The 11,892-nt window shown below is 42.1% G+C and overlaps 2 protein-coding genes across 2 annotated transcripts; both read right to left on the bottom strand.

Annotated features, from left to right (window-relative positions):
* Window positions 1-461: 461 nt before the first annotated feature.
* Window positions 462-3,602, bottom strand: LOC136686446 (serine/threonine-protein kinase pim-2-like). The gene is made up of 4 exons (XM_066660235.1): window positions 3,417-3,602; window positions 2,957-3,134; window positions 2,656-2,832; window positions 462-2,456 (listed from the first exon to the last, which is right to left on the bottom strand). Exons 1-4 carry the CDS (start codon window positions 3,597-3,599, stop codon window positions 2,359-2,361), a joined length of 636 nt encoding a protein of 211 aa, XP_066516332.1. The 5' UTR covers window positions 3,600-3,602; the 3' UTR covers window positions 462-2,358.
* Window positions 3,603-4,023: 421 nt separating this feature from the next.
* Window positions 4,024-11,490, bottom strand: LOC136674201 (uncharacterized). The gene is made up of 5 exons (XM_066650106.1): window positions 11,244-11,490; window positions 11,016-11,104; window positions 4,717-5,209; window positions 4,278-4,372; window positions 4,024-4,165 (listed from the first exon to the last, which is right to left on the bottom strand). Exons 1-5 carry the CDS (start codon window positions 11,488-11,490, stop codon window positions 4,073-4,075), a joined length of 1,017 nt encoding a protein of 338 aa, XP_066506203.1. The 3' UTR covers window positions 4,024-4,072.
* Between the last annotated feature and the right edge of the window lie 402 nt (window positions 11,491-11,892).

The following is an 11,892-nucleotide window of genomic DNA, read 5'->3' as shown; positions in this document are numbered from 1 at the left end:
TGTAGTTCCCAAGGCCAAATATTTTTCCTAGGCCCTTGAAGACTCGAATGTTATCCTACATCTCTATCTATCTGTCAAATTAGCTGACGTTTAGTTCAGTGTGTGTAGAACATAGACTGTAGAAACCACACCAAAACAGGTGTTCTTTGGCCATACTTTTTGGACATAGTGCATTTTGTAGGGAGCAGGGAGCCATCTTACACTGACCTTGTGTCTCCAGTGCAGTGCAGTAGAGAAGCCTTTTCAGAATTAAATATGAAGACTTTTAGAAAAAGGAAATGTGAGTAAATTTAGAAGCCCCAAAAGCTCACTTCTTTCTTTAGTGTATATGCACAGCTGAACGTATGTGTCCACACAGTGTAGCTGAATTGACTCAGTATGGACAGACCACAAGCCTTTGGAAATGAGGTATATGACCTCTGTTGTCTGTGGACCTCAGTGGTAAAGAAGTCCAGGCTGTCTGCAACACTCCTTATAACTTAATTGTGATGGAGTTTATATGGAAAAGCTGTTTAAGTGATTTTTTTTTAAATCAGCTTAGTTTCTGTGTGGAAAGACTGGGCTCCGAATCTTTTTATTCTGATGGTTTGTTATTCTGTTCTCAAAATGGGGGAATTCACTTTACAGCAGGCAGCCAGTGGTGTGAGGCTGAAACTGATTTAATCGGATTATCTGGTTTCTAGTGTGTGTTAAGGTTCCTACTGTTGGAGTTGGGTTTGTAGGAAGTGCTGTAGATAATGCATTAAAATAATCCAGACACAACATGCAACAGTTTCTAATTTGTTAAGTTTATTATGTTTATTTGAACGGCAGTGTGTTTATACCGGTTTATGTATAAAATGTTGATATTGAACCATAACGGCAGAAACAATTACTCAACCAAAGTACAATTTGAGCTATGTTCAATTTATTAAAATTAAGGATACGTTTACAGTTAAGAATAGGGTCGTTTAGGGTTAGATTTAAGGATAGGTTTAGGGTTAGCTTTAGATATTACCAATAGCATTGATTAAGTACAAAACCAGCCATTTCTAACCTTTTTGAACTTAAAATCAAGTTAGGTTCAGGTATAAGGCTAAGGTTAGGGCTAGGCCTGTCACAATTGCCAATTTGTTGTGTGTTTGACATATTCTCTAATAAAGTAATAAATAAATAAATAAATAAATGAATAGAATAGTTGTGATAAACGATATTATTGTCATTTTAAGACTATAATAATATAAGATGTATTAATATAATAACCCAATAATGCAATTACAACCCTTTTAAATATCATTAATTTTTTGCAAAAACCTATTAAGAATATTCAGACCTTGCTATTGGAACATCAAAATGTCTAATTAAATATAACATTAATTATATAAAATAATTCACAGTTTTTAAACAGATCCATCAAATGTTGATAAAGTAATTATTGTAACATGCCTAGCGCTAGGATGAAATATTCACTGTTAAACGGGCACAAAACCAGCCATTTCTTACCTTTTGTGGCTTACAGTCTTTGGGGTTAGATTAGAGTTAGGCTCAGGGATAAGTTTAAAGTTATGGTTAGGTTTATAGGCTTTGATATTAGCAAGAACTAAACAAGTCAAATCCAGCTGTTTTAAATATTTTGGTGCTTTAAATTACTTTAAGTGTCAAGTTTAGGTTAGGGCTATGTTCAGGGTTAGGTTTAGGATTAGATGTTAGCGATAGTGTAAACGTAGAGAAAAACAATGCAGTTTCTTGTTTTGGAAATTAGAATTAGGTTTAGATTAGGATTAAGTTTAGATTAGAATTAGGTTTAGATTACAATTAGGTTTAGATCAGGATTAAATTTAGATTAGAATTAGGTTTATATTAGGATTAAATTTAGATTAGAATTAGGTTTAGATTAGGATTAGGTTTAGATTACGATTAGGTTTAGATTAGAATTAGGTTTAGATTAGGATTAGGTTTAGATTACAATTAAGTTTAGATTAGAATTAGGTTTAGATTAGGATTAGGTTTAGATTAGGATCAGGTTTAGATTAGGATCAGGTTTAGGAAAAGTTGTAAGGGGATCTTGGGAATGGGCTTTTAGTAAAACTCGTACCAAATTATTTTGGGACCAGTCTGCGTCTGCACATTTACCAGCCTCTACATGTTATACTTACCCATGGTTTTGACATAGAGACGTTGTGGGTCAGAGCAGATGGTTTAACCAGTCTTACCTGTGAGTTTACAGTGTTGTATGTTTGATTAGCTACAAACTCTGTTCACTAACGCTCAGCTAAAATATTTTTGAAATGTGTGGTGTACCTAAACTGTAAACGGAGAACGCCCATTTGTACAATACTCTGAGAAATATATCCTGAACATGTAAAATCCTGATGCTGGCTAGATGTTTGTGAACCAGGGGTGCTGCAGGATGTTCTCCAGGGAAGGTCTGGATCCTGGCCGTTTGTCCAAACAGCATTCCAGCAGATCCCGACAGCCTGCAGAGAGACAAAGACGGACAGTGAGATGTTTTACTCTGTGTCTAGTGGCTTCTATTCTGTCTATTAATGAATAGTTTGTTTATTATGTGTCATTTTCTGCTTTGAGACTTGACGAACACTTTTCAAACTAGGGACATTCTGGACGTGAAATGATCATGTCTTACTGTATTACTGTGTTTATGTGTGTGATTCTTACCTAGGGAACGATACCAGGGGATGTAGAGCTCCTGGCTGACGATATCCATGGGGTTGTTAAAGGGAAATCTTCCATTCAGAAGGACGAACAGTGTGACTCCGATCTGCCACACTGTGAACGGCTCAGCGTTGTAAGAGCGATCGTCAAACCACTCGGGAGGAGAGTAGTCCTTCGTTCCTTCAGAGGAGAACAGTGAAGTTAAACTTTAACCGGTGAACGCCATAAACTTTTTGTCATTTGACTGTTACTTGATTGTTTTCTAGAAAGTGAAGTTGTGGTGGCGTCCGTTGCTAATCCTTACCACCAAAGTCGCTGTAGGGGTCTTCTGTTAAAAAGCTCCCACAGCCAAAGTCCAGGATCCACAGACGCAGACCTTCAGGGACACTCTGGATTAGGATGTTGTCAAGTTTGATGTCTCGATGGACGACTCCTTTGGAGTGGATGTCGATCATGGCCTGGACCAGCTGCTTCAGGATTTCCTGAACGTGAAAAGAAGATGGAGTTAAATCAATTACGGCAGGACATTAAAGGTTCTGCTCTTGACGATGTGCTTTCTGGCTCCGCAGGACAAACTGTTCTGAAACTTGGGCTGAAATACATTGGGTAGTGCTTTAAATGACTGTTTTATACGATTGACCCATTCTGTGGAGCATGAATGTGTTCATTTAGGGACATTTGATTCATTAATGAATAATCAATCACTGGATGAGGAAGGTTTGATACGTGTTGGTGGTAAAAACGACAGCAGCATTGTGTCTCACCTTGGCTTCCTCCTCATCCAAGTATCCTCCTCTGGCCTCCAGGTAATCTATCAGGTCCATGGATGGCACTGGACGCTCCATTACCACCACCACCTCATCCTGAAGTTCTAGCCAGTCCAGAATCCCAACAGAGAAGCGCTGCGTATCTGTGGCATCATCCTCATTTGCCCCAGCGATGGACATCAGCACTACTTCCAGAGGATCCTCCCTCTGTTCTCCATCCACTGTCTGTAACAGAACACAGCTGTTTTAATATCAGTCCAAAAAGTAGTAAAGTCCGATTTCCTCAGCAACAAACACATGGATCTACACAAGGGGGCAGCAAAGAGCTTAACGGTGCTAAAGAGCCTTAATAATGACACAGAGGTACTTACTTAACAATGATCTTACCTGTCTGTCTTCTACATTGGTCCATACAACCCACCTTCCAAAAGCTCCTCCCACCTTCATGATATGTCATCAGAAGGCAGTTGTCCTACTCATTAAACTGAAAGATCTCACTCTTATGACAGTTTTGGCACCACAAGAGGTTAGTCAACATGTTTATAACAGCCTCCATTTTTCATTTTGGTGAGAGCACCACTTGAAGTTATTTTCTGACCTGAGGCTTCTGTTCCTCGTGTGTTAAAATGAGCCCTGGCTGAGGCTCCACAGAGTCACTCATGGGCTGCTGAGCTGAATGAGGCATTAAAAGAACTCACCACAGTAGTGCGTGTCACATGGTCTGCGGGGATGTGTTTGATAGCCACCTGTAAGTTTAAAAAAAGACTGGATTTAACAAATGCCACTGCTTTTTAGTGTCAAATTGCTGAAGTGACCTTTGGTTTTCCCGCACTATAAAGTAAATGTTTTGATATTTACAGGTAGCCCGTCTTCTCTGCGGATGCCAGCGAACACTGAGCCGTATCCTCCTTCCCCTAGACAGTCCTGCTCCTCATACAGCAGCTCCAGCACACCTACAAGGAGAGGAAAGGGTTAAAGGGAAGCTCCTCCAAATGTCAGACATGTCTGAGAAGTTAAAGTTTACGATATGAAGAAAGTCATCCAGAGTGAGTTGATGTTTGTTGCTGCTTTCTGGAGAAACTTACAGGTGAAGGGTGTCTCTCAAAGCCCCATCACAGTAATTTGTTTTGTGAACAGATGTTTGAGTTTCATGAAGTTTGTTTCACAATGGCCACAATTGTACTCAGATCAACATCATATATCAGAGCCCAGAAGATATGTGGACATTCACTCTGGATGATTTTAGATCTACAGAACTGTTGACGTGTGTGTGTTATTTTAACGCCATATTTCTCACGTCTCAAGGTGGTGTCATTCAAAACATCGTCATCTGATTCAGTGTCCAGCTCCTCGCTCCACTCCTCAGATGAAACGCCCTCCTCGGACGAACTGTCCTCAGGCGAAACGCCCTCCTCGGACGAACTGTCCTCAGGCGAAACGCCCTCCTCGGACGAACTGTCCTCAGGCGAAACCCCCTCCTCGGACGAACTGTCCTCAGGAGACACACCCTCAGGTGAATCTCCTTCATTGGAAACAGAGGCGGGTGATGTGCTGGAGCTCTGTCCCTCTTCCTCCTCCCATGCACTGGCAGCTCTCTGCTCCTCATCCCTCTCCACGTCCTCCACCTTCCATCTCTTTCTCTGACTGCAGCAGAGCTTGCTCCTCCTCCTCTTCTTGCCTCTCTGGACAAGGCCGGGGTTCACTGGAATATCGTTGGACCTCAGGGCCTCTAGGGGCGCTGGGTCATCGGCGTTTGCCCCTGTGGAACAAGACAAGATCGGGAAAAAAATCTGCAATTATGCATTTTGTGAAAGGGGATAAATTTAGACCTCCATGTTAACATTACATAGTCTACGCAGATTGAACACCTAGAGGTCACTGGAGATTCCTATTAAAAGTCCACTAGGATATTTCTAAATCCACTAATAATAATCAATATTTAATTAATAATTAACAATAATAATTAATAATTAATAACTAATAATCTAAGTCTAATAGGATATTTCTAGGATATTGTATATTTCTAAAGCACTATATTTCAAGGGCCCCTATATTTCAAGGACCCTATGTTTCCAGTCCCCCCACCAGCCCCCACCCCTTGAAGACTAATCCCAGCTAGCAAGGTAGATCTGGGCCGATTCTGGCTCAGGCTCGGCACTGTCGGCTCACTGCCGTCTCGGCGTGAATGCGGCACCCTGTATCAGGCCCAGTTCCGGCTGCACGTTGGCACTGTCGGCTGGGGAGGCGATTGCCATTGCAGTTAGCACACTACACTGATCAGAGCATTTTATTAAATACTGCGTATTAATCGTATGTGGCCCACATCTATAAATAAAAGAAAATACTGGTAACTGTCTGGAAAACGGTGTAATAAATGTTAAATAAATACAATCATTATTTTAACTTGTTAAATGCCATACAGTTATAGGTAAGCTCTGTATTGTAATATTTTATAATATTGATGTAATGACTGGGACACGAACTGACTGGGGGGGGGGGGGGGGGTGAGGGTGAGATGAGGTCATGCCCCTCGCTGCCGTTGTATGTTTAGCTGAACCTTTATGTGCTTTTAGGTCCTTTACACCTTTATTTGCTACACAAAACATGGGAATTTATTTTTTAATTAATCCGAGAACTTACATTTACGTTTCGGCATAGCTGCTCGAGATGAGGGTGGGTGCATGTTTACAGAGAATGTTATCGACCAATAACGGTAGCTCTACACTCAGACCGTCCAATCCGAAGATTTTAGACTACTTCACCACGCCCCCTTCTCACTCAAGCGAACCAATCGGAGTAGGGGAGGGCGGGACTAGTTTGTGATCGAAACGCTTCTCGAAGTTCTATGTAAGCTCTAGAAAACAAAATCCCGGACGTTTGTGAAATTCCGGCCGGACATTTTTTAAGTCTAAAAAAGAGGACTTGTCCGGGTAAAAGAGGATGTCTGGTCACCCTATGGTAAATAGGGTTAATAAGTAGACAGTGCCGTGCTGAAGGGAGGAAATTGTTATTTAAATTTTTGAAGACGACAGCTTTAAAATGAACGAACTCTGAACGAGAAAACGGAAGGTGGCAGAAGCGAACCGCTGTAAAAACACAGAAGAAGAAGACGATGAAGATTCGCACTCTTTTCTGTGACCGCGGCGCGCGAGCAGCTCTCACCAGCCTCAGGGAACAGCTTCGTGTGTATAGAAATAAACTATTACAACCGATAATGAGCCAGATCTGGGCCGAGTCTGGCACTAATGGCGTGCTTTGGCTCAAACTCGGCTGTGGTCCGAGTGTGGGCCGATACAATTTTGCTAGCTGGGATGTAGATATTGTTAGCTTTCTAGCTACATCTAGTAACAAACTTAAGATGATCTGTGCCCACAAACAAATTTCTACATTTTACTACAGCTCCAGGGTTTCATAAATAAATTAATTTCTTAAATCATCCCTAAACTGTAAAGTTTAATCTTGTGTTATTTTTTTCTCACAGCTAGTTACAAATTTAAATATAAACAAAACGATACTTCATTTCATTACTGGGCTTTTCCTGCATAAATAATTCTGTAAAACATGTCTCCTCCACTTTTCACAGAGAGTTCATTATAGAGAAGAAATTTGTGTCAGAAATTCTGACAGAACTCACTTTTCCTGGGGCACAGAACGGTTCTGGACATCGTTATCTCGAAGCAAGTGTCAACTCGATCGATCCAACTCTGTTTGTGTTGTGATTCGAATTCTGCATCTCTGGGCAGATTCGGTGATGATGTCATCAACTCTCACAAAACTGACCCACAGTCGGAATCCTGTGGTCGCGGTGGAGACAGTGGACACTAGAGTTAATGCAATCACACAGTGACAAAATGGAGGACAGGATTTTAGGGGTTAGTAGTGAATAGTGATCAAAATTAATAATTGAATCCAAAGTATACATTCCTATTTCTCATTATCTCCACACTACTGTGCACTTACAGTGATGAAAGAATGAGTGGAAATTATATTAAAGCATTGGGAATATGTTTATTTCTGAATGGTTGATATTAATTGCTGTACTGGTTTATTTGTGTTTTAAGGCAGGTGTCGCCTCTCATTGGAAATAAAATCCAACAGAATAAAATTTCTGTAGAATTAGGAAAGAATTTGCTGTCATTCAAATAACTGGTCAGTCTACGACCCCTTAGGTTTGCTGTCCATTTCCTTCCTCTTTTCTTTGGAGAAAGTCCCCTCTTTAGACGAATAATCATCAGGTGAAACATCTTCAGTGGGAACAGTGGTTCATGACAGACTGTCTGACTGAAATTCTGTTCCTCTTTGCTCTCAGTCACCTCTTCATTCCCTCTCTATTTTCTTTAATTCCACCTTCTGAATGTAACATTAGAGAGCGTAAAACATCTGTTTCTGCAAAGTTTATGTTGCTTAATAAGTTTCTACAGAATGCTGTTAGCTATTTATTCTCAGTCCAGAAGAGACATTGATGTGTTTAAAACTACTAACGTTACTTGAGCAGAGAAGAGCTCTGAGTCTGAGTTTAAACAAAGGCGCTGGGAGCTAAGTGAGGCTTGCTAAGCTCTGCATTTAGCATTTTAAATGTTCCGAGATGTCTTTACATGGTTCAGTCCAAACAGGAAAGTTAATAAGCAGTTAAATTGGCCTCGAAGTAGGTACAAACTAACGCTAACCCCTCACGGAAATGATTTATTTTCGATGACAAAGCTTTTAAAGAGGATTGTTTTGCTGTCTGTTGCTAGACAGCTAGCTGAGGTTGTTTGGCCTCACTGTTTTTGTCCAGTTTCTCGATATTAAAGTAGACACCGGACGAAATACAGTACAAATTAATAAATAAATCAGGCCAGCATATTTTCATTGAGTCTCTACATAGCTGCCAATGAACAAATTAGGCAGTGTGTTAAATATAGCTCTCACCACAGCTAGTACACTGCTTTAAAGGTGCAGTAGGTGTTTTAATTTCATTTCATAACTAGTATCAATACACTAAAATAAGTACAACATGATTTAAAACAGTTATTTCACAAACTTTGTCAGTACAAGTGCTTTCCGTGCCTGAGAAAAGCTGTTTGACAAACGGCAGTTGGGCCCAGCCTGCCTGTCTGTTTTTGTGGTTCATCTGATTGGCCTCCGGAGGTCTCCTAGCATGTCATGGTTAGTCAGCAGATTTTATTCTATGATTAAACGTCGGCTCAGATTAATATACCTTTTCGGTGTAATCAGAATCAGAATCAGAATCTCTTTATTTCGCCAGGTATGTTAGACATACTAGGAATTTGTCTTGGTGACAGCAACACATGTATGACATGTAACACGTACACAGACTGTTAACAAAAACTCTAAAAGAGGTACAATAAACAATAAATAGACTAAAAAAAAATACAGTTAAGTACTAGAAAAAAAAGAGCGTTAAGACATAAATTAGACAACATAAAATATAAATCTATACTGTACAGATGAGTATGAATATAAATGTTTCCAGATATTCCTAAAGTAGGTTATATTATATATTGTTGTAGAAGTTACAGAAATAGAACTTCTGTACAGCTGTGCAAAATAGCATAGTGCAAGTGTGTAAAGTGTCCTGTTCAGTGCAGTTATGTCCAGTCGGTTTAGTTCAGTGGTTTGGAGACTCAGAGGTGTTCACTGTGGTTGAGGAGAGCTACAGCTCTGGGAAAGAAGCTGTTAGCATGTCGTGTTGTGCTGCTTTTGATGATCCTTAGTCTTCTACCAGAAGGGAGAGTCTGGAAGAGGTGATGTCCAGGATGTGAGGGGTCAAGCATAATTTTGCGAGCGCGTTTCCTCACCCTGCTGGTGTGGATCTCCTGAAGTTATGATAGATAAATAACTTAAAGGAACTAAAGGCTCAGCTTCATAAGTGTTTATCATCGTGGTCCAGATATCAGAAGACCTAAGTCATGTGAGGTAAATTATCACTCATATTTTTATATATATAATGCAGTTACTGAACAGTGAAGATTTTTCTTGCTTTCTCTCTGTTCTGTAGTCATTTCAATATGAGGCTAATGTGCATGGTGGTCTCTCATTTAAAAATGTCTGATGTGAGGGTATTTATAACTATAGAGTGATTCATATGAGAACAAGTATATTTTATGCACATTCTTCACCTTGAGACGTCTTACCATTGTTTTGTGTCATTGCCCCAAACTAAAGAGAATTGATAGCAGTTTTGACGTATATTTTTCTTATAGTCCCTCTCTGGTTGTCAATTAAAGTAAAGACAAGTTACATCCAAGGGGGAAAAAATCCCCTAATGCCTTAGTAGGGTGTTACACAGATGGACGTGTCAAAATATATTGGTATTCACAACACATCACAAAATATTACTATTGAAAACAGTTGTAGTATTTGTATTTACCTGGTAGTACTTATTGTATGTATAGATATATTAGTTTAAACAAGTATGTAGGTCTGTTAATTAGCTATTGGAATGTCAGCTCGCTATGATCTGAAAATGAACCTGATATTATCTGATATAGGGCATCTGTTGACACGGCCACAAACAGAACTGTTTCAGGATATCGTTATGATAGACAGAACGATATCTTTAATGATCACTGAGGGTAGTTGATGTTACAGACTCTCAAAGCCCATCAAGACACCAGTTAACAGGACGGTAAAGGAAACACAATAAACACACACTGAGCACTAAACAAAAAGAAACAATGAGATTTTTAAAGTGGCAACGCTACAATAAGGATAAGGTATAAAGATAAACGGATACCTCCTCCTTGGATCACCACCTTAACGTGGTGGAGGGGTTTGCATGCCTGCGTGAGCCTAGGAGCTATGTTGTCGGGGGCAATAGCCCCTGGTAGGGTCTCCCAAGGCAAATTGGTCCTAGGTGATGGGCCAGACAAAGAGTGATCCATAAAGACAAGGATGAAAAAGACAAGAACACGGACACAGCCTCCCTTGCCCGGATTAGGGTTACCGGGGCCTCACCCTGGAGCCAGGCCTGGGGGAGGGGCTCCTTGGCAAGCGCCTGGTGGCCGGACTTTCACTCATGGGGTCCGGCCGGCTTAGCCCGAAGGAGTTACATGGGTCCACTCTCCCATGGGCCCACCACATGTGGGAGAGGTAGTAATCCGGGTCTGGTGCATTGTGGATCGGGTGGCGGTTGGGGTCGGGGGCCCTGGCGTTCTGATCCTCGGTTACTGAAACTGGCTTTTGGAGCATGGAACATAACCTCTCTGGTGGGAAAAGAGCCTGAACTGGTGCGCGAGGTTTAGAGGTACCGGCTATATATAGTTGGGCTCACCTCGACACACAGTATGGGCTCTGGAACCAATCTCCTTGAGAGGGGCTGAATGCTCTTTCACTCAGGGTGAGAGGCGTAAGGCAGGAGTGGGCTTACTCATAGCCCCCTGGCTTAGCGCCTGTACGTTGGGGTTTACCCCAGTGGACAAGAGGGTAATTTCCCTGCGTCTTCGTGTTGGGGAAAGGGCTCTGACTGTTGTTTGTGCTTATGCACCAAACAGCAGTTCAGAGTACCATGCCTTCTTGGGGACCCTAGAGGGGGTGCTGGAGAACACTCATTCTGGGGACTCCATTGTTCTGCTGGGGGACTTCAACGCTCACGTGGGTAATGACAATGAGACCTGGTAGGGCATGATTGGGAGGAATGGCCCCGCTGATCTGAACCCGAGTGGTGTTCGGTATTTGGATTTCTGTGCCCGTCACAATTTGTCCATTATGAACACCATGTTCGATCATAAGGGTGTCCACAAGTACACCTGGCATCAGGATACCCTAGGCCGCATTTTGATGATCGACTTTATAGTCGTATCATCTGATCTGCGGCCATACGTTCTGGACACTTGGGTAAAGAGAGGCGCTGAGCTGTCAACTGATCACCACCTTGTTGGATCAGATGGCGGGGGAGGATGCCGGACAGACCTGGTAGGCCCAAACGTGTGCTGAGGGTTTGCTGGGAACACTTGGCAGAGGAACCTGTCAGAAAGATCTTCAGCTCCCACATCCAGCAGAGCTTTGATTGCATCCCGGTGGAGGCTGGTGACATTGAGTCTGAATGGGCCATGTTCCGGACCTCCATTTTTGAGGCGGCTGAACGGAGCTGTGGCTGCAAGGTTGTCGGTGCCTGTCAGGGTGGCAATCCCCGCACTCGGTGGTGGACACCCCGGGTGAGGGGGGCTGTCAAGCTGAAGAAAGAGTCCTATCAAGCCTGGTTGGCTCAGGGGACTCCGGAGGCAGCCGACAGGTACTGAGGAGCCAAGCAGCTCTTGGCTTTGGCTGTCGCTGAGGCAAAAACTCGGGTGTGGGAGGAGTTCGGTGAGAACATGGAAAATGACTTTTGGTCGGCTCCGAGAAGTTTCTGGCAAGCCATCAGGCGACTCAGGAGGGGAAAGCAGTTTTCCACCAACACTGTTATTTATATACACTGTTGACATTAGGCGGTGGAAGGAATACTTCGAGGATCTTCTCAATCCCACCAGCA

The sequence above is a fragment of the Hoplias malabaricus genome, chromosome 2 (assembly GCF_029633855.1).
Source record: "Hoplias malabaricus isolate fHopMal1 chromosome 2, fHopMal1.hap1, whole genome shotgun sequence".
Lineage (NCBI taxonomy): Eukaryota > Metazoa > Chordata > Actinopteri > Characiformes > Erythrinidae > Hoplias > Hoplias malabaricus.
The sequence above is the reverse complement of the archived record's forward strand: the minus strand, read 5'-3'. Positions and strand labels throughout refer to the sequence as shown.